Source organism: Stegostoma tigrinum, chromosome 13 (assembly GCF_030684315.1).
Source record: "Stegostoma tigrinum isolate sSteTig4 chromosome 13, sSteTig4.hap1, whole genome shotgun sequence".
NCBI classification, from domain to species: Eukaryota; Metazoa; Chordata; class Chondrichthyes; order Orectolobiformes; family Stegostomatidae; genus Stegostoma; species Stegostoma tigrinum.
Window position 1 is genome coordinate 52,308,874 of NC_081366.1, and position 23,622 is coordinate 52,332,495.

At 37.4% G+C, this 23,622-nt stretch overlaps 1 protein-coding gene across 2 annotated transcripts in view; it reads left to right on the plus strand.

Annotated features, from left to right (window-relative positions):
- The window catches only part of afap1l1a (actin filament associated protein 1-like 1a), a 195,505-nt gene that overhangs the window by 125,175 nt on the left and 46,708 nt on the right, over positions 1-23,622 (plus strand). For both annotated transcript variants that reach the window (XM_048543076.2, XM_048543075.2), the window contains exons 6-10: positions 5,687-5,785; positions 8,761-8,972; positions 14,459-14,638; positions 19,393-19,473; positions 22,077-22,170. In XM_048543076.2, coding sequence (XP_048399033.1) covers positions 5,687-5,785; positions 8,761-8,972; positions 14,459-14,638; positions 19,393-19,473; positions 22,077-22,170 — 666 coding nt within the window. The remainder of the gene's footprint in view (positions 1-5,686; positions 5,786-8,760; positions 8,973-14,458; positions 14,639-19,392; positions 19,474-22,076; positions 22,171-23,622) is intronic.

A 23,622-nucleotide genomic window follows, 5' to 3' on the forward strand; every position in this document is an offset into this window, starting at 1 on the left:
ATTTGGGTGATACTCCAGAACCCACAGATATTTGAGTCCAAATCCTAACTGATCTTTCTATAACCCATTCATCATGAAAAGATGATAAAGTAAACTTCCTCAAATTAAACTATTTCAAATAAATTGCAGTTTTTGAGGGAGTTGGCAATTATCTTAAAGTATACACTACCACCAATGAAGAGGTCTATCCTTAGAACAACAGAAGAAGAGAATTCAAAGATCATTAGAATGTGGAATATTCCTCCCTAACAGGTAATAGAGACTTTGTCTTTAAGATTGAGTTAAGTAGACTTTTGATAAACAAGTGCAGATACGAAAGTGAAGATAAAACTATAGCCTGATCGGGCATGATCTGTTTGGATAAAGATCAGTGGACTAAATAGCTTATTCCCACTCCCAAATTCTATGGTCCGATGTTAATGTGATGAATATGAATGTAACTGTTGCAAATTGTTAATGGGGAAGGCCATATTCCAGCATGTCTCACCATTTTCGCTTGTGAACATGAATACAACAGTGAAGAGTATACCCTTCAGGATGTTTACCAAGGGGAAAATCTGCAAAGTAATATTCTTGAAAATTTTGCAGTTACCCATTGATGTCTTTCCCAGTAATTTTGTAGGCTGCTGTATTATCTTTTCTGGACAATGATGGACAGAACTGTAAAATCAGCTAATTCAGGCTAGAACACAGAGACATTCACTGACTTCAGATGGTTCATATTTCCTTCATTTTAAATCCCAATTGCTGGTTTAACATCTAAGGAAATATCTGTATAAATTTTTATCAAACAAAAATAAATGAGTGAGTCAGTTATGCTTTAATGTATTTCTTTTCTAATGACTGCTTTTAGAATGCTGCACGCTATTTTAGAAGGGAATGGAACTGTTTAAAAATCACAAAGGAAGCGTAGTATTGTGGCCTTTGATGAATGGGCTAAAGCCAGAGAACAAAGCATGACATTTTTCATTTATATTGTTCTTGTGGATTTGGGGGAAGGGAAGGTATAAGAAGTAAAGCCTGAAATGTGTTTTCATCTGAAAATGCCACAACTATCCTCAAGTGGTTTCCCTCAGCGTGTTGGTTGTGAATATTTCTCCCCATCTGCAAATTCTCCAGTCCTTCTAATATTGTTCTAACCAGCCTTTAAAAAATTATACATGTTTCATATTTATTTTATCAATAACCAACACTCAAAATCTTTCTATTATTTTACAAGTAATATGATCATAACAAGCAGGCTTAAAAAAGACAACAATCATTTGATATGAAATTGAAGTGAGATTCTAAGAGCAGGTTACCATGACAACAATAGTATTGCTATGTTTAGCCTTTGTCCTGCATTGTGCATCCATTGGTATGATGTGCCAAGCTGGAAACGAGGACTTTAAACACTATTCACTATAAGCTACATGGGCCTGAAGAAACCCCCTAAAGTCCTTTGGCAGAGAACACATTAGTTAGCCCCTGTACATTTCTCAACAAAATAAATTAAAGGGGCAAAGCACGTAAATAAGTAACCTGTGCAGTCCACAAATGCAATAGAGGCGGTACACACACATGGACACACCGCCATCACTCGCATCCTCCCCACCCCTAGTGGAAAAGCCAAGTTTGAGTCTGTCAACTTTACAAAGGACAGCCCCTCCTATATACCTTCAGTTGTGCCATGTGGCCTAAAAACATCTATGAATCAAACATGTGATGATGCTGTGGCTTTAAGAGGTGTGTTTTTTTTCCTGGTTTCTTCTACAGAGAGATTGGGGAGCAGGTGCAGAGCGGTCTCTGAGAAGATAAACAACTCAGCCTTGGGGCTTTTTTAAAAGTTGGAACAATAGAAGCAGCCTGAATGGGGGTGGCCAGGTTCTCACAGACCCAGGAGTTTTAGTTAGCTTTCAGCAGTTGTTGATGGGGTTTCAGTAGGGTTGGAAAGCAGTGAATCTCTTATGGCTGCTAAACTCTCTTTCTCAGTTCTCTTAGAACTGTCTTGTCATGTTCCTTCCTGGATTGAAGAACTGCATGTGAAACAAATCTGTTTTCTCAATTTACCTTTTTGCCAAGGATATGTGTATAGGATGTTAATATTTTGGAACAGTTAATTAGTAATAGTTATGGTATCTACTATTCTGTTAGGCTTTCCACGAAATGTAAGTTTCCAAGTTCTTTCATTTGGTGTATTCTAACAATGGTGTTTGAATAAATTCTGCTTTGCTTAATGGTGAGTAGTTTGACTAACTGAATTACATCTGGAATATAGCATCTCATGTCTATCTTTAAAATAAGAAAAGTTAGGGTCTACACTACCTTCTTAATATACCTTGAGTGGGCCTACTCTAGCCTGTAACAAATTCCATCTGCCACCTGTTTTAAAGACAGATGTCCTGCCCTGCTCTCAACGTGTAGAACTGTGTACATTACCAGCAGAAGATCCACAGATGCTGAACTGAAAGGTACTTCCAGATGTGTTGACCAGGGAGAGATGGTGACCCTAGGGAGCAGTTGGGGTAATACTGGCAAATACCTGGGATTTCTAATTGAGCACATCTTATTTAATCAACGAACAATCAGTGCCGAACCTAAATAGGCAATAAATGAAATAAGATTTTACAAATTAGAATTTTTAATAGCACCAAAAAACTACTTTAAAGCTATAAAACATAATCTGTTCTTTAAGGTACAAATTGGGTACAAAAGTTAGCAAGAGAGTGAGGATTAAACATGATCAGCAGTAGATTTGATTGCTGGTCTGCTCTGGGTTAGCTGTTGTCAACCAAACATGGGACAAGGTTTTCATCATTGCTACACAATGATTCACTAATGGAAAATTGTATGCATGTTGATAACAGTTAAAGGAAGGAATGGGCTCACCATTGATTCCCTAATGGGAGGATAATTTACCAAGCTGAACTAACAAAAGTATCATCACCCTTTGGGCAAGGGACTAGAATGCCACCAGCTCTATTGGTAGTGTATTCCAGCAAGAATTCACCTCTATTAAGAGGAGGCACCGCCTTTGAAAAAAATTGAGGGCATCAGTAAAATAAAAAGGTTTTCAATGAATTCTCCACAACACTAAAGATAGTGTGATGAAATCCTCAGATTAACATTCATGGCACATGCAGTTTCAAAATTTGCTAGATAACAACATCCAATTTTCTGCAGTGGGAGAGGCGCTTATTACAAAGTTCAATAGGATATTCAGCACTGTTTGGCAGCCAATGAAGTACAGTTCAAAAGATTACAGACTATTCAAAAGGTTACATACAGCAGCATCTAAAAGCAAGTAAGCATGTGAAGAAGATGGAGAGCAGACTGTCTGTGCTGATTCTTCAACTGAACAATGCACGTTCTGTGGAAGGGGCAGAGCTAAGTCCCAAGAGCAGTTTGATAACTGTTCTGTTAGGACTCAGACCACATTCTTGGAGTTATTAGGTAGCTAGGTGTTGTAGTAAGGTTTTGGAAAAGGGTTGTGCTGGCTCATGAGAAGCTGCATAAAACTAAAAATCAAGACAGCTGAGTGTCGAAGTTGAACAGCCACCCGCAGTATTTAACACAATTAACTGAGCAAGGTAGAGCTTGGGAAAACCTAGGGACAGATATAGCGTGGTGAAGCTAGCTGTCAATGAAAAGCTGGAGTTGTACCTATGAATAAATCCTAGCGCAATTTTCAGTGTTGAAAGGAGTTCGGGCCGAAGCAAAAAATCAGAACATAAACTGTCAGTGAGGTAGTGCATGACAGAATGGCTCTTGAGAGGGAGTTTCAAGGTCAAGTGAAGAGTTGTAATCCTTTGTGAAGTTTACTGAGATTTGATGACCCATCATGTGATTAAAGTCTGGAAAAGTCATTAAGAAATCCATGGGATCTGTCTGATCATATCTGATATTTGATGTGCACTGTTTTCTGTTCGATCACAACATATTACCCACATCTACTATGTTAGTTTGGGTCATGGAGCCATAGAGGTGTACAGCAATGAACCGGACCCTGTGGTTTAACTTTTCATGCCGACCAGACCTCCTTAGTTACTGTAATTCCATATTCCAGCATTTGGCCCATATTTGTCCAAACCCTTCCTATTCATAAACCCACCTAGATGCCTTTTAAGTGTTATAACTGTACCAGCCTCTACCACTTCCTCTGGCAGCTCATTCAATACATGCATCACCCTCTACATGAAAAGTTTGCCCCTTAAATCCCTTTTAAATCCTGCCCCTCTCACCTTAAACTTGTGCCTTCTAGTTTTTGACTCCCCAACCCTGGGAAAAGACTTTGTGTATTTACCCTATCCGTACTCCTCATAATTTTATAAACTTCAGTAAGGTCACTCCTCACCCTCTTGTGCTCCAGGGAAAACAGCCCCAGCCTATTTAGCCACTCCCTGTAGCTCAAACCTTCCAACTCTGACAACAATCTTGTAAATCTTTTCTGAACTGTTTCAAGCTTCACAACATCCTTCCTATAGCATCAAGACCAAAATTGTACAGATTAATCCATTCATGGCCTAACTAATGTGCTATAGCAGTGCAACATAATCTCCCAATTCCTATACATAATGCACTGACCTATAAAGGCAAGCCTACCAAACACTATCCTTCCTATCTGCAACTCTACTTTCAAGGAACTATGAACCTGCACTCCAAGGTCCCTTTGTTTAGCCACACGCCCCAGGACCTTAGCATTAAGTGTATAAGTCCTGCCTGATGAGCCTTTCCAAAATGCAGCACCTCACATTGATCTAAATTAAACTCCATTTGCCACTCCTCAACTGATTGGCCAATCTGATCAAGATCTCGCTGTACTCTAAGGTAACCTTCTTCACTGTCCACTTGATATAATAAATTGTAAAAGCATTGTAAATTGTATTAATGTTTTGACTTGTACAGTACATTGTTTGTTCAAACCTATGGAATCTAGTTGCTTTATTGTCTTAGTAGATCTTCTGATCACAACGTTTTCCTAAATATAAAAGCAAACAACTACTCATTCCTATCCAGATCGTAACATAATTTGGTGGTTTTGTATGGGATCATAGCATAAACTTGGCATGGCAGTCAAATTTCAAATAGATTCAAACTGGTCCAAGACTTTAAATCAATAAATAATTACAGTAAGAAAAGCAAATATTGAAATATTAATAAGGCATTTAAGATAATAGTCTTCGAGAAACGAGTCAGGAGTAATGTGGTTCTATTAATGTTTCCGGAAATGCATAAGTATAAGGCTGTATTTGAAGACTGTAAGAGATAGAACCACATTAATCAAGGGAGTGTAAAACACTGCAACAGTTAAATATTATTGGAGGGCAAAATAGGCAAAAAATATTTTACAATCAACTTAACTTTAAAGATTTTTTTAATAATAAAAGCAAATTTATAGAAGATAGTAGCAGTAACGTCCCATTAATTCAGTGGAATTGTTTGAGGGGGATATCTTAGATTTTTATCTTGCTGTTTGTGAGTCCTTGCTGTGTAGAATTTGGCTACTGTTTTCTATGCTGTAGCAGTGTTTACACTTCAAAAATACTTCATTAGCAGTATAGTGCTTTGGGGTGTTCTGAGGCTGTAAATGCAAATGCAATTTTTGTTTTTCTAAACCTATTTCACTTTAGTCAAAATGACCAGGTCTGGTTCAAGATTTTTTTTACAAAAGGTATTTTTATAATTCTATATACTCCCTTTCTTTCAGACAGTTCCAGTCCACCAAACTCTATTGAGGATGGCTACTATGAAGATGCTGACAATAATTACCCACTTACCAGGATAATTGGAGAACATAAGCATTCATGTAGTTACATAATATTTCCTCCTTTTATTGCTTACTTTGAAAGGTTTCAATATAAGTAATTGTGTATAAGGCATGGCATGGCATGTTGTAATTCATATTGTATGCTTTAGAAAGAACTCACCAATTAAGTTTTTGAAAATGGCAGATGGTAAAGCATACCCTCATTGCTGACAGATCCAATTTCTTTGTAGGTGGGGATAGGGGACTGGAGAGATATGATTCATCAAGAATGAAGAACGAAATCATCAGGGATTGAATTAAGTCAATAATTCAAACAAACCCTATTTTGTCTGTTGCAATGACATTAACCTGCACTGCAGGAGTCATAAATTGTTGGAGCAGATTAAATGGTCTTGAGGGTGCATGAGATCTATAAAACTGTCATGATCTGAAGCTTTTCACATCCCCTGTTCTTTAAACTTGATAAAAATGTAGATTGTAGTTACCAGTGACCATTTAAAATACACCATTGCTGGACTGTTTTGATAATAGGCCATCAGCTTCAACTTGGAGAAAACTAATAGCATCTGGTCATAAAATTTCAAATAGAGTTCTTTGTTGGTATCTCATTATAAATCTCAAGGATATTATTTCGTTGTGATTCTTCGGCTGAGTTTCAAAAGTTATAACTATGTCACCAGGGGTTATGAACATAGATTTATTGAGAGTTTAAGTACACTATTAAAGGATCTTTGCTTTAGTGTCTGAACAGAAAAAATTGCTTTAATAAGAAATTAACCATAAGAATTAAAAACTTTTAATGTTTTATTTTAATGAGTGGGAAACTTTTTCACCATCAAATGTTTTAGTGTGAGAGATTTTTTAGATTGTTTGAAGTATTTTTCATCTCCATGTGACTCCAGAGGTCTGTCCAAAGTAAATACTTGATGAGTGGCGATACAGTTGGTAGTGAATGCATGAATGGCCATAGAAGATGGGTAACGGCCCTGAAGTGACATTGTGTTGACGTGGACAGTAAGTGGTACTATGAGAGTTGGGTTGGAGGTTGAGGGTGTGTGAGCATTGAGAGCTGGACGGTCTTACACACTGTTAAACGCATGTTGAGGCCAAAGGTAAAGGACCAAAAATGCTAACTCTGAAGCTTCTGTTAACTTTGAATGGAATAGCGCAGGAAGCAAAATCAAAGAAAGAAATCCAAAGGGAGTAGTAAGTTAGATTAATGAAGTGAAAAGTACGTGGAGTTCAGCGTTGTAAACAGAATGGAAGAGTCTCTTAAACCTCAAGCTATTTTTCTTTTAAAAAAAAGAAAATGTTAGAGAAACTTGGCATCTGTGGATAGAGAAACAAAGCTAACATTTTGAGTCCACTGGCTTTAGTTTGGAAATATCAAATGATGTCTTTTTTTAACAAATTTTCTAAAGCATCATTAATTTTGTGAGTTATTTTCCTGACAGTTAAAGATCTATAACACATCTTGTGGATCCTCATATCTTCAATTCATATTTGTGTTTCAAATTTCTGAATACTTTTGATTATTTTACAAAACCTTTTAAAGGTATAATCAGTGAAACCCATTTGTATTTGGATGAAGGTGATTTCTCATTCTGAACGTCATCTGTGGAGTTTATAAAAAGTTTTCATAGTTTTAAAATTCTTTAAGTAGGAAGCTCATGATTCACCACAGACATAACTGTACCCTACCGTGCAAAACCCCTCGATTCAATCCTAGATTTGAATGTCATTCAAACTCAAGAGCATTCAGTAGTGTTGCCAGTTCTCAGCTGGATTATAAAGCATAACACTTGAAGATAATATTTTGTTCTGCCTGTGGAATGTTCTACTATATGAAGGCAGCTGTGACTGCACGAATACAGAGTAGTATTGATGATGGCAAGAGAAATCAGCAGCAGAGGCTTTCATGCACACAATATGACATTTGGAAGGATGAGTAATTTCAGTCTAAACTCATATCATGTTCGCTGACTGTCTTTTACAAGGTTTTCACAATATTATGAGATCTATTGCCTGGTGAGCATTAAAAAATACAGAGGATATGCCCCTCAGCTAATATTCAATTCAGCAAAATGAAGATTTTAAAACAACTGCAAATTACAAAAGATCTGAAATGAAAACAGGAAATTCTGGAAATACACAGCAGGATCATCATCATCCAATTATTGGAAAAGATGAATTAGCGCTGCAGGTGTGGACACTGTGACCTTGAAGCATTTCCTTCTAGCAGCTATAGTCACATACTGTCACACAGCTCTGCTGGACCTTACCCCACTCAGTGTAAGAAGGCTGCTTTATGTAACCAATGAAGCAAGCACACAAACCTGGGATATTTTTCAGAAAACAATCTTTCTTATTCTGGCACATTTTCTCTCCTCCACATATGATTGTAGAAGCTCAGTCCTGGTATCAAGCTGTGTTGGTATTGCTCACAGATCAGTCACCACCTTGACCATGTGAAGGAGTGAAAGTGGGTAGTATTCATGTCCATTTTTGTCAGACACAATTTGATAATGAAAGATATTACAACCAGGCTTTGTGGTATTTTCAATCAATGTTCACGATTGCATATTTCCATGCGTCTGTTTTCTTAGCATCTTATGTTAGCTTTTCTGACAAAGGCCTTTTAATCAATAGTTTCTTTTACCTGATCTCAGTTATAAAATTGTTCCATCAACTGAAAGCAAGGAAGGAATTATGTTTACAAAATAGGCCAATATAATTAGGACGAACATTTCTTTCACTTAAAGTTAAATACGAATCCTATTTCATTTGATTCAGTCCTATGTTAAATGAGCAAAGAAAGTAGAATGCTGATGCATCGTACAGGATTATCATATAATTATTTTGGCAGAGGGCTTAAATCTAGCAGAGAGAAAAGGAATGAAAGACTAGATACACTGAGGTTATTAAAAATGTAGGGTATTTAGAACTATGACGCGACAAATATACTAGAACTGATTGTAGTGCTTTGTTGAAAATATATTAATTGCTTCACATAGACAATGACTCGGATGTAATGAGCAGCGCTTATGAATCATATGATGAAGAGGAGGAAGATGGGAAAGGTCAACAGTTGACCCATCAGTGGCCATCAGAGGAAGCCTCCATGGACTTGGTGAAAGATTGCAAAATCTGCGCCTTTCTGCTGAAGAAGAAGCGCTTTGGGCAGTGGGCCAAGCAGCTCTGTGTCATTAAGGAAAACAGACTTCTGGTAAATTGATTATTAAACTTTAAGCTTGGAAGGGCTTACTTTTGAAGCACATCAGAATTTTAACCAATTAGCAGACAGATCCCTGTGAAAAGGTTTTAGAATCGTGTCAAAATAGCCCTGTGCCTTTTTTGAAAAAAGTCTACATGCAGCTTTAAGTGGAAGATATACTTTTTAGGGAAGATATGATTACTTTCAGGTGTATCACTTCTTGTGAATGGACACTTTGCATTGTTAAACTTAAAGTCTAATATCTCTCATCTATTTAGAAGCATCTATTTTCAAATTAAATCAATGTATGAACCATCAAATATCAAGAATTCATAGTTTTAAAACATGCATTTTCTGAACATGTGAATTTGTTAGCATAAACTAGTAACTATTTATGATGCAACTATAATAACAGGCTGGAATTTATGGAGTCAGTGCGATTCCGTGTAAGTGTGAAAATGGCAGTTAGAATCTAATTCCAGGATCTCTAACCACATTCCAGGAAATTCTTATTTTTACTGTATCATTTAAGTATGTAGGCTGGTTCAGGTAGCATGTCTGCATTCCTGGTTCTCAACTGCACTAGCACCATTGCAGAGATAGGCATTGTCTAGTTGTCAGCAATATTCATGGAGTTGGACCAAACCTTTCAAGAACTTGAGGTTCACAGCACCTCAGAGGTGCCATGATCTATATTCTGAAATAATGGAAACTTCTGAAAGATAAGCTTAATATATCTTCTCTATGCCTTTCTGTATAAAACTATGCCATAGCATCCAGCAACCATGATCCTTCATACCCTGTATATCAAGCAATAGACTAAAATGCCTGTTCAGCTATTTTATATAATTAATGAACCCTATAGTGACAATAGGATTTGTTCTAAAAGCTTCTAAACATGTCATTCATTCATAACCTTTCACTGCCTTAGGAAAAATCTTTTCATTACAAGATAATAAACTTATCAGTCACACAAGCCCTTTAAAGTACCAAAAACAGAAACTCTGTCAGGAGTACATTGAGGCTAGGCCAAGAGCCTACTCATACACTAGACTATTGAAACAGCTCAGCCTAAGAGAAAACATTGCTTGTTTTGACAGCTCTCACTGTGATCTCTTTTATCAATTGCACAATGTTCTCTGACCCAAGATAATTACATGCAAGTGCTTGCACTTTCTGCAATTGATATTTGATATTTTAAAGAATGTGTTTGATTGATATCCTTAAAGCAGCTTTTTTAAGAAATTAGAAAAGTATAAACTATTTTGAAGAAAGCATTTTAAACGTATCTTTTTGCCAATGTAGGAATCATTGGCACAGTACACTGGGCATATCAACATGGAAGAACATAATATGGCTTAGATGGTATGAGAGACCATGGCAGAGCATGGGTTGGTATGGATGGTGCATGGGACTGCTTGGGGTTTGAAGGGTGAGGTCAGGTGGGCCTTACTGTTTTTATTATAACTGGGATGAAGTCCCACAGCACTGAAGTCAGGCTTTTAAACAGTCTGCCCTCAGTACCCAGCAGCCCTTGTGGCTACCTCTGAAAACTTTCTGGGGTCAACTGGCCTGATGGCAGTTTGCACATCTCAGGGATTTTCCCCAAGTCCCAATACCTTCCTTGAAGATGAAAATCCAGTTCAACCAATCAGTTCACCATGTCTCAGTTGACATGCCTACAGGGAAACACTTGGTTATGCTGAAGAGGAAATACTGATGAGGCATTGTGCACTGGGCATTGTAGAGGCTATCTGGTACAGGTTATAGCTCATTCCATAAGACCATAAGATATAGGAGTGGAAGTAAGGCCGTTCAGCCCATCAAGTCCACTCCCCCATTTAAATCATGGCTGATGGGCATTTCAACTCCACTTCCCTGCACTCTCCCCGTAGCCCTGGATTCCTTCTGAGATCAAGAATTTGTCGATATCTGCCTTGAAGGCATCCAACGTCTCGGCCTCCACTGCACTCCATGGCAATGAATTCCACAAGCCCACCACTCTCTGGCTGAAGAAATGTCGTCTCATTTCAGTTTTAAATTTACCCCCTCTAATTTTAAGGCTGTGCCCACGGGTCCTCGTCTCAGTATGCTGATCACCCCTTGAGCTATACATGAATGCAAGGCTTTTTCTAACACACTTTATTCTAACAAGAGATATATGCCTATGTAATATATAAAGTGTAGAGTAAAACTCTCTTGGCTCTGTTGCAAAACATTTTCCTTCACCTGTTTCAGAGGTGCATGTATCCCTTACTACTCATACTCACTCATAGTGATACATCTGTTTCCTACATTATTCTGTGGCCTTTCTGTCTTAATTTTATTATTTTCCAATTAAGGCAAATTTTTATAAAGAAGATATAAGTTTGCCAAAATTAAACTTTGATGTAGCTAATTTTCTTTTGACGACAATTAAGAATATGTTTTTTCTAAATGCAGTAAAAACCTCTGCTTTACTTAAGTGCTCAAACACTTCTTCAATGAGCTTTCAATATATATACCTGCATCACATAATGTAAAATCAGAATGCAGGTGTACTGGAATGCAGAATGGACAAGAATTCTATGAATGTAGATGTATTTCTAACTTTGAGAAGTCCATTGTGCTCATCTTACTAAGGGACAGATTTAGAAGATCTATTGTTAGTAAAACCTTAATGAATAAATTTCAACCACATATATCCACTTTAAAAAGACCCAGTAAGCGCATTCCTGTGGAACACGTGCAGTGTGACAAAATATTTAAGCCCTTCAAACAGTTTAGCTAATATGGTGTAGTGCTCCAAGGGGACAATGGAACAGAAAATGACCAAACATGTCAGCCAATCAAGTTTTCAGCCTAAACAATCTGAAGCAGTGCAAACTGTTTAAAAAAAATGAATTCATTTCATAATTAGACACTGATCAGAACATGTTTCTATAGGCAAATGATATTTTCCTTAACATTAGTTGATACAGCAAAAAATGTTTAAATTCATTCAGTTTACAAGCCTAAGACAGTTTTGAAATTTTAGTTCATAATTTTTCACTGGTTTATATTCCATTCTGACGCTATAGCATGATTTATGCACTTAGTGAACAATACTGTATTTAGTCTGTAGTCCTGGCTTCTGTTGACACAGCATGAGGTGTTTGTGCTGTTATACTCTTAATTACAGTCTTAACACAACTCTTTATTTCAGCAGATTGCTTTAATTACAATTGATAAAGCAATCAGTCAGAAAACATGCAGAAGCCTCAGTTGCCTTTTGAGAACATTTACAAAGTAATTATATACTTAGAAAAGTATGTATATTTGGTATCGCCAATGATGACAATCACGATGATTTCAGTTTTTGATCTAATGCTAAAAATTACATTTGTATCACATGGACTATTGATAATAAGTAAGCCAGTTTGAGATACAAATCGTTTGGCCACTGATTCAATCCAGAGCATATTAATGAGAGTCTGATATTCATTGGGTGCTGAAAAATTGTTTCAATGAAAGTCTGTTACTGGGAAGTTTGCTTCAGCTTTATTTTCTAATTCCCGATTGAGACCAACAATGACCTGCCAGAATGAGTTAGACATGTTTGATAATTACAAGTGTACTTGATAATCAACACAAACTGAATCAAGACATACGGTCAGATTTTCATGGATGCAGCCTAACTCTGGAGCCCTTTAAAAACATTGGGCAGCACCTGGATGTAGAAGATCTGCCTCATTTCTAACAGATCCTATTTTTCCCAAAAAGGAATGGGGATGAATGTGAATCCCACAGGCAGGAATAAGAATTCCAGAAATATATTCTAATTTAGTGCTGTGTTTTCATGAACTACATTTCCGCTATTCCAAGGGCCTTAGCATTCAGTATGGGTGTCATCAATTTATGGAGGAGGTGTAAACACTAATGAAGAGCAGATGAAGTATGTTTTATTGTCATGATCTGAAGTGATCTTATTCCCCAGCACTTTAAAAATGAAAAACTCAACTGCAGTAAAAAGTAGGCACTGGCTCCTGAAGGTACAGTGGACTTTATTGCAGTGTTTTCCAAAGGGCTGTTATTGTAACCAAGCCCATTGTGAATACTTGTCTGAGTTTTAAACCCACTTATCTGAGCTAGACAGCTGGAGATGCATTTTGATTGAAGACTATTGAAGAATTAGTTGTGTTTGAAATGGTTAACAAAGAGGAATTTATTGTTTGTTTGTTTTTACAATAGATTGAACACTTGTTTGGATTTAAATTTGCTATATTGGGTAATGAATGAGTCCATTTCCCTCTAAATTAAGTGTGTGATCATTCTCTTAGATTGTTAGGAATTTGACTTTTTTTTCATCTTCATATGGCTTTTGAAGCTTGTTTGTGGTTAATACTATAGCTATGGATGTGGCCTGAAAGGTTTGAGGGGGCATGATAGTGGCTTTGAGTTATGGGAGTGGGTGCATGTAAGTGATGGAAGGTAGACAGCCTATCAGTCTTTTAAACAAATCGGTGAAAGCATTAAAAGATTGAGACAAATCTTTGACCAAACCACGTCACCAAACACCTACCTCCATGGATGTCATTAGACAGCTTCTGGAGGTGATCGGACCAAACTGCCTATGCTTCAACCCCTGGAGTCCAAAAGGAATGCAACAGGAGTTTGTTTCCATGGAGATGGATCTGCCAAGTCAGGAGGTTTCCTGCCTCAAGCTTCGCTTTTTGCTGGTGAAAATCTGCCTCATACTTTTCAATGAGTTTTAACTTAAAGGAAGTGATTGAGAAAAACTAAACTAAGACAAAGAATTACAGATGTTGGAGATCTGAGAAAACAAAATTGGAAATTTCTGGAGAAACCCAGCTGGCCTGGTAGCATCTGTGGAGAAAGAAAGAGAGTTAACATTTTGAGTGCAGTGACCCTTCCTCAGAAGTCAAGAAAGAGTCATTTACCTGAAGAGTCCAACCAGTCCATGCAGACCATAATCCCAAACTAAACTAGTCCTACCTGCCTGCACTTGGCCCATATCCATCTCAACCTTTCTTATTCAAATACTTATCCAAATATCTTTCAAACATTGCAACTGTACCTGCATTCATCACATCCTCTGGAATCTCATTCCACACACGACCCACTCTCCATTTAAAAAAGTTGCCCCTTGTATCCTTTTAAATCTTCTCTTCTCACCTTAAAAATATTCCCCCTTGTCTTGAAATCCCTCACCGTAGGAAAAAGATATCTGTCATTCACCTTATCTACACCCCTCATGATTTTAAAAACCTCCATAAGGTCACCCCAAACCTCCAACACTCCAACCAAAAAAGTCCAAGTCTATCCAGCCTCTACCTATAACTCAAACCTTTCATTCTTGGCAATATCCTGGTAATTTTTTTTGAACCATCCCCAACTTAATTAAGTCCTTTGTAAAACAGGGTGACTAGAACTGCCTTTAATGAGGAATAAGCTGTGGCTTTATATTGGACTTTTCTTGCAAATAAATGCAAAATGAATGTATGTTTCTCTTTTCTTAGTGTTACAAGAGCTCCAAAGACCATCAACCTCACATGGAACTACCACTCAATGTGTGCAATGTTATTTATGTGCCTAAAGACGGTCGGCGCAAAAAACATGAACTAAGGTTCTCCCAACCAGGAACAGAGGCACTGGTATTAGCTGTACAAAGCAAAGAACAAGCAGAAGAATGGTTAAAGGTGCTGGTAATACTTTATAGTACATGCATTACAACCACGAATACCAAGATTTTAATAGTACACCATTGTGCAAAATATTTCCGCATGTTTTTTAAAGTTTGCATGTTGAAACAAATAGCTCCCTGGCTCAGAGGAGTATGTCAAAACTGCTGTTACACTTCTGTTATGATAAGCTGGCAGAACGTCTGTAGGATACTCAAATACAAGGTTGTATCCAGCTGCTTTGTTCCATGTTTAAGAGCCACAGATGTTTCATTTGAAAGTGAAGAACTGAAGCAATTTATTAGTCAAAGAAAAGAGATTATAGCACTCATCCCATTAGCCCCATTGCTTCCCTCAACACTGCAGATCACTCCACTGGAATAAATCTCAATTGCTTGAACTTTATAGTGCTGATGTTTCAACTAATTTCAAATGTTCAAAGTGTCAATTTGATCTGTCATAAAAGATGAAGGTATGTACAATGATGCACCGCTAGTGTCAGAAGGAAATTTACAAAATCCAAATCCCTCCAGGATTAGCCATGTCCCTAAGCTGACTTTACCAGTTCAGTTGCTTCGTTTGCAATGTGAAAAATTGTCTGGTTATAGTTTGTTTATGAAAAGCAGAACAAACCCATCTCAACCACTTATCACCCAATCAATCACTGTCCATGATCAGTAAAGTGAAGGAAGGAATCATTGACAGTGCTATCAAGTGTCACTTCCTCGAAAATCACCGGCTCACTGATGCTCAGTTTGAATTCTGCCGGGGTCACCTCATTTCTGACCACATTACAGCCTTGGTCCAAACATGGATTAAAAAGCTGAATTCCAGAAGTGAAGTGACAATAACTATCTTTGACATCAAGGCTGCATTGACCGGGTGTAACATCAATGAACTCTAGCAAAACTAGAAGTGATGGGAATCAGGTGGAAGGAATCTTTCCACTGATTGGACTCGTACCTGGCAAGTGGGAGGATGGTTATTGCAAGTCGATCACCTCAGCCCCAGGACATTATTAACAGGAGTTCCTCAGGGGAGTGTGTTAGCCTTCGCTGTCTTGTCTGTTGCATCAATGACCTTCTCTCCATTGTAAAATCAGAACTTCTTTTTAACATTACACAATGTTAAGCATCATTCTTGACCCCTTAGATAATGAACCTGTTCAGGTCCAAAGATAGCAAGGCTTGAACAATATCCAGGCTTGGGCTGACAAATGGGAAGTATCAGGCCACTGCCTGGCAATTGCCATCTCAAATAAGAGAGAATCTAACCATCTCTCCTTGACATTCAATGGCGTTATCATTTTTGGAACCCACATAGTCAACACCATGGTGGTCACCTTTGATGAGAAATTGAACTGAACTGACCATATGAACACTGTGGTTACAAGAGCAGGCCAGAGGCCAGGAATTGTGTGGTGAGTAATTCACCTTCTGTCTCCCCAGGGCCTGTCCACCGTGTACAAGGTGAAATTCAGAAGTGCAATGGAATAATATCCCCTTGTCTAGATGACAGTAGTTCCAACAAAAGACAAGATTCTTGACACTATCCAAGACTAAACAGCCTACCCACCACCTTCAACATTCACCCCCTTCATCACTAACACATCCTGGTAACAGTGTGTATCATCTACAAGATGCTTTGTACCAACGCATTCCTTAATCTTACAAAGCCTAGATACCTAGATTACAAGAGCAGTTATGCATAGGAACACTACCATCTACAACTTTCCCTCCAAGTTTCACATCACCGTGAACTGGAACTTTTTCACCATTCCTTCTCTATCACTGGGTCAAAATCCTAGAACTTCCTTTCAAACAGCTCTGCGAGGGAAGCTACACAACAACTACTCTGGTGATTCAAGAAGGTAGCTCACTATGTCCTTCTCCAGGCCATGAGAGTCTGGTCTAGTCAGCATCACTACAGACCATGAACAAACAAAGAGAAAATACCTTAAACTGGAGGTAGTGGAGTATTAAGGAAACAAGTTAACCATACGTCCACAAACATCAGACATTCCATCTGTTGGAGTTTATTTAATATTGCCCATTAGTCCTAATAGTACACCGTTATCAATCCTTACATAAAAGTTTGAGATAAAGAAAGAGGGTTAGAACAGAATGGGTAACATTAGTAAATATATTTGAAAAATCAGATTTTGAATGAGCTACCAATCACACATTCCCAACACCAAGACAACTTATTTGCACTACCGTAATGCCACCTGACTTTGCCACAGTCTCTGCCTTTTTGCTAACATTACTACTGCCTCCATCCTCAGTCATGTCCTTATTAACTCTAGACCTAATTATTTCTGTGTATGCACTGCTGATGTGCCATGTTATATTGCATTTAATGTTATCCTAAAACCTTTCATCTGTATCTTAACTTGCACCAAGTCCCATTCACCATCACCCCTCTGCTCTCTGACCTACATTGGCTTTATTGAGTAATAATGTCAACTTTAAACGTCGCATCCTTGTTTCGAGTTCCTTCCTTGGCTTCACTGCTGCTCATCACATGAAGCTTCTGCAGCCCCACGATTGTCAGAAAATCTTGTATTCATCTAATTCTGATCTCTTGTTTATCAGAATATTAATTATTCCTTATTGGTATCTGTACCTTCAGTTGCCCTAAAGTTGGAAATTCCCTCTTCACATCTCTCTGCTTGTCAGTTTCAAATTTCTTTCTTCAAGATGCTCCCTAAATCCTAGCTCTTTGATCAAGCTTTTTGGCATTTAACTTAATATTTCAAGTGGTTCATTATCATTGTAGTTTAAAATGCTCAAGTGAATCATCATAGAATGTTTCATTGTATTAAAGGCCTCTGGACAAAATATAAGTTGTTAGAGACAAAGAAACTGCAGATGCAGGAACCCAAGGTAGACAGACAGAAGGCCAGAAGAACACAGCAGGCCAGGCAGCATCTGGAGGAAAGGAGCAGTCAATGTTTCGAGTAATACTAAGTTGTTATCTATTAGCATAGTGAAGGGTGTTAGAGATCACTCAGTGAGTCTAAGCTGCTGTGGCAAAACATGCTTCTGTATGCCTGTTGTAGTCTGCAGTTATGGAAAGTGAGACTTCAACTTGCTATTCATTGTATTGGCTGGCCAGGAACTTCTCCTACTCTTTTCACCTATCATTGGCATGCATTAGAAGGATTTACAAGGTGATTCTCAATCTAGTTTGCTGCACCATGGAATTAACCTTCCTTGGCCATCAGGCCTTAGGGTAGTACTTCTGGGTCAGTGGCACCCATGGTGCTATAAGACCTTTGAATTACAATAATAATATACTCTTATTCAAACAGGTGAGAAGCACATCATCTGAAAAAAAAATCTAACGTACATTGAAATTGCTCTCTGAGGACATATTCATTGCTTAAGTAACAAGACTGGCTACTTGTTTAGAACATGAAGGAAGGGGTCGTTTATAATAAAATAAATCATAGTATTGTGTAACAAGATATTATTTGTGACATCTTAATTCAAGGATTTCAAATTAAATTAGATCACCTTTAAATATAAGTAGAAGATTGATTCTGTTACCCTGTATGTACAGTATTTTATGCCGTAACCTCAGGGAGTCTTTTGAAGAAATCATATTCTTTTAATTGAAACTATAGACAACAAACTAATTCTAATTCAAATAAATTGTCCTTGTGACTCTTCTTTGATGACTAAGAATATAAGCACTGTCTAATGGTATTAGCAATTACAATAAAGGAACTAAAAGAAAAGGGTCAAAAGAATAACCATGTAACTTGCACGTGTGAGTGCACTGCCATGTTTAATCTAAATCTCTCAAAATTTCCATGGATCATCTTCAGAATGCTGAAGCAAGTTAAAGGATTGTATGTATTAGATTTTGTTTACGTCAGTCTTGAATTATCGCTTAGGGAAGCTGAGAAAGAAAATAGATACCCTTCTGGAGTGAATTTTGTTTTTATTGGTGTGGATCATACTCCTAACTACTTTTGTCTGATATCTGATCCTTTTGAATTTTCCATTCCGTTTTCCTGCTGATCGTTCACAGTTTCTCAGAGGGAATCAGAGTATTGGATTTTTTCAGTCATGAAAACCTTATCTCCTCATCAAGATAGTTTGATCCCACACTAGGCCTGTATACTTGACTGTGAAATTGTACTGCTGTTTCCTTGCATTGTTTCACACATGGATTTCAGTGTTAAATCTTTTGAGAAACGCTTAAAGCGGAACGACAAGTCCAGACATAACCTCAGCTGATCTGACCATAGACAGTCTATTGACCTGGGTCACCAAAAGAAAAGTGAATGAAAATGCCATCTTGACTGTTACATAAATCCACAACTTGTGCAAATATGGTTTGAATATAAGTCAAAAACATATAGCTTTCTAAACTCGGTCGAATGCGTAGTTCCATTGCCTCACTACCAAAATGCTAACATTTTAATAGTATACTCACTAACTTCTCCCTAGTCTAGAAGTTTGATACTTTGACCCCTTTAGCCGTTTATTTGCTCTTTCCTCTCTACATTCTCAAAGTTCTGTTCTGAGCTTTACTTTGTACACCAAATTGGCCCTCACTAATTTCAGTTAATATACTATCGTAATTTAAACAGCAAGAGAGATTGATTTTATGCTATATTTACTTCCAGTAAGTGCCTCAACGTCAGTGACTGTACTTTGAGAGAAACTTTTGTTTGATTTCAGTGGAAGTTAAATGCGTGTGAGATGTAAAACGGACTGCTGATTTTCCATGTTTCATGTGTTTTGCTTTTATTTTTCTAGATAATTAGGGAAATATGCAGTCAGTGCAGAGGACCTGAGGGATCAACATCACCACTTCTACCAAAATTAGAATTGGAAAAGGTAAATGCATGGTAGATTTGAATTTCAATGAACTTTTTTACACCTAATGATACACAATTAAAGTTCAGATCTATTTCACTCTGGAAATATTAGTTAAAAGTAGACCGGAATATGTTGATAGTAGATGTAGCAGAAGAAGCACACAACTTTGCTGCAAAGGTTGCTTATGTTGCTTCACAATTTGTAAAGCACTTCTTGGGCAGTTGCCTCAAACTCTGCTGCTTCAGGGATTCTTATTGCCATTGCCCAGAATGTAACAGCCATCCAGAAATGCCTATCTGGTCATTGTCAGAAATCAGATGACACCAAGTTTTGGTCCAACAAGTTTATTTCAGATTACAAGCTTTCAGAGTACTGCTCCTTTGTCAGGTGAAGATCTCCACATCACATCTGCCCATTGGAAGGCCTGGGCTGATAAAGTGCCCAAATGAGTCTGTAAGGATGCATCATGTGGTATAAAACATTCTGAGATATCCATCTTGCACCTGATGTGCATAAAGATATGTTATTTCAGTCAAGTTTGAGGGATAAAAAGGTCAACTATTATTATTGCTCTTGATTTGTTTTCCAAACACTCCTGTTGGAAAGTACATATGTGAGGAATTAAGCAAAGGGTAGAGTCAGGCTTGTTTTTTTTGTGTGCTGCAGTGGTAGCATCCCTATCTCTGAGCTCGGGAGTCTGTGTTCAAGTCTAACCTTCGCCAGCAGTGTCTAATAACATCTCTGAACAGTTTGATTTGAAAATATATGCAGCATTAACCACATATTCTGGTTAAAATACCAAGTCAGGGTTGTTTTTGTTTTTGAGGGGTCTTGTGGTACACTGGTAGTGTCCCTACCTCTGGGCCAGAAGGCCTGAATTCAAGTCCCACCTGCTTGAAAGGTGGATAATAATATCTCTAATTTAGGAAAAAAAAAGTCAGGCTTGATTTTCCTGATCCAGCTCAATTTTTATTGAGCCCCTTCCTCCCTCTCTCCCTACCATGCTTCACTTTTGGTGGTCTGTGTTCCCCTTTGCATATAATTCGATTAATTGAAAACACAAGTGATTTAATAGGTGGATAATAGGTGAAAAATACCACGGGTGGGTTGGTGGTTGAAAGAAAGCTATTCGGGTGTGTGTGATAACACTTCTGGACATAAGAAAAACAAAGAAAAGAAGTCAGGCTTGGCTTTATGTTTGAATTGCTACTGATACTGTTTTAGATGCAGATCTTATGTAGTTAAGAGCCAAATGGACAAAATATTCAAGAGCTCCTGGTGGCAGTGAATCTGTTGCAACAGTGTAATTTGTCACCTTCATAGAACAAGGGAAAAATAAAGAGGATAGAAAACAAAAGCTCTTGGGTGTATTCCTGCCATTCCATGTATTGGCAGAAATCAGAGAATTGATCATTTTCTCAACTTTCTTAATTGGAAAACCACACCAGCACATTTGAAACACGATGAGTGAAGATGAAATAAATACTTAATTTTTTTAGGGAAAATATATTTAACTAATAATGATGACCACAGAAAACTAAAATAATTGGAACATCTGAACATAGTCCAATATGTTGCTTTCTTTATTCTTTCTAATGAATAGAAAGAGCATCTATTCACATTTATCTGGTTTTGGTTAATTTTATTTTGACAATGGATTTACTGCATCAACAGTTACAATTCCTTGATGTATGTGACTGTACAAAGACAAGATACAATGATTAACCTTTGCTTCAATGGAATTATTCTTATGCACTGTAAGAAAGTTTGAAGATTTGTTAGTATGATATAAGTAGGAGCAGATATTTCTTTCATCAAATCTGTTGTCACCTTTTTAATTCGTGTTCATTTATACAGGTCTATTAGCTAAGTAGTAAATAAATCACATTATGTTACTGCATCTCAGTGAATGAGTTGGCAGTAGATTTTGGCTATGTAATGACTTCATGTAAATAGGGTCAATAAGGCTGTTAAGCTTTCGTTTTAACATCAGCTTTGACCAGAACTTTCTCATTGCTGTCACAGTACCAATCAGTACCCAGAAGATAAGACTTCAACAGCTGTTTCCATTAAATCTTAAATTACTAAATCATTGCTCACAATGCTAACTATGAGGTAATGTTAAAAAATACTGCCAGCAAAAGTCATCTGCTGCATGTGCCGTTCCCCAGAAAGGTGAATATGAGTGATTACATCGACACATATTTGCATAGTGCTGAAGCAAATTTTGAACACAAATGGGCCATAAATTTACAGAAGATAAAGAATTTGCTAAATAGAAATCTTCAGATGGTTTATGAACAGAATATAAAACTTACGGATAGCATCTATAAGAAAAACCATCAAGAAGATTCCTTTCAAAGCATATTAAATATTGAAATCAAAATATTTAACCTCACTAATTTTCATGATAAACTAAACAAACATAAAGAATAATATCCCACTACATTTTTATCGAAGTTAGCAAAGATGAGAATTTCAGCTTCATTGTGAGAATTGCTGTTCATGCTGGCATACCATTCACATTATGCACCTCGAGGCAAATGTCTGGGAAACAAGAGTAAGACTTCCTGGTATTGTAAAAACAAAAGATTAATCTTGGTTTCCGTGCCTTTCTACAGAGATTGTCAAATGAAAAACAGGCCTCAGATGCTGAGAGTGTAGTGATAGGGGAGAATGGATCGCCACTTAATGGCAGAGAAGGTAGAGAACATGGTAAGTCATAACATGGCAAAGTAAGCAATTATTTTCAATACCTTGGTTTCCAGTTGTATCAGTCCTTTCTGAAGCAAACTCTGAAAGTAACTTTACTAATATGCCATCAATATGAATGAGGTGTTTCAAAATAAGAATTAAAATATCGCTTTGCAGGTTGTAGGCAAATCGCTAAGGTTGTGTCTTCTTAATTTGATCGATTTGCCTCTCCCATGCTGCATGATTAAGTAGGATAATACTTCGAGAAGTTAGACCATGTGACAGTCAACTTGTCTTTAACCATCCTTTCTCATGTATCTGTATGCTCGTATACTTAAACCAAGAAGGTCCACTTTCTATCAATATAAAAACTGAAGGAACTGTGGAAGGTGTAAACTAGGAACAAAACAGAAGTTGTTGGCAAAACTCAGCAGGTCTGGCAGCAACTGTGAAGAAAACCCAATTCTGAGGAAGGGTCACCAGACCCAAAACACTAACTCTGATTTTTCTTCACAATGCTGCCAGACCTGCTGAACGTTTCCAGCAACTTCTGTTTTTGTTCCTTTTTCTATCAGTTTGAATGCAATAATGTTATTCAAATTAATAAATCTTCTGCTCAAATCTGATAGGATAAAACTTGCAGGTGAGAAATACTTTTAGGGTTTCAAAGAGATAGATGTTTATTTTGATTCTAAATAAATAAAGCAGTGAGATTAAAATATGAACATGATAATTTAATACAAGTGAGCCTAAGTATTAGAAAGCTACTTGTATACAGATTCTAACTGTTTATAAATTCAATTTATAATTTGAATAGATTAAAATCAAATCATTGTTTACTATTATATACTATGGGTACCATGGCAGATGGCGGAATTTGAATTCATTGATAATCTGGAATTAAGCCTGTAAAGGTGACTGTGAAACCATTGCTGATTGTCAGGAAAAACCCAGCTGGTTCACTAATGTCCTTTAAAGGAAGGAAATCTGCCATCCTTATCTGGTCTGGCTGACGTGTGACTCCAGACCCACAGCAATGTGGTTGACTCTTAACTGCCCTTTGGGCAATTAGGGATGGGTAGTAAATGTTGGTCTAGCCAGCGACGCCCACATTCCATGAATGACTAATAAAAAAAATACAAATTACATTAAAAGTGCAATGAACCTCAGGGGTTAGCTGTTATCTAAACTGAAAGGCGCATATCAACTTAATATTTGAATATTCAAGTGATAATGCTTATCACAGACAAAGGGCTGATATCAATAGGGCTGATCTGCAGACATTCAACATGTATGAGCCCTGCACACAAAAATATCAGTAATGCAATCACACTGGAGAGCTATTCTAAGCAAAGTATATAAGACACAGAAAATTGGCAGCTTTCATATCAGGCTTTTGAAATGTAGCTTTGAGCACAGTTCGAACACAACATTGAAAAGGGTCTAGGCCTGAAACGTCAGCTTTCCTGCTCC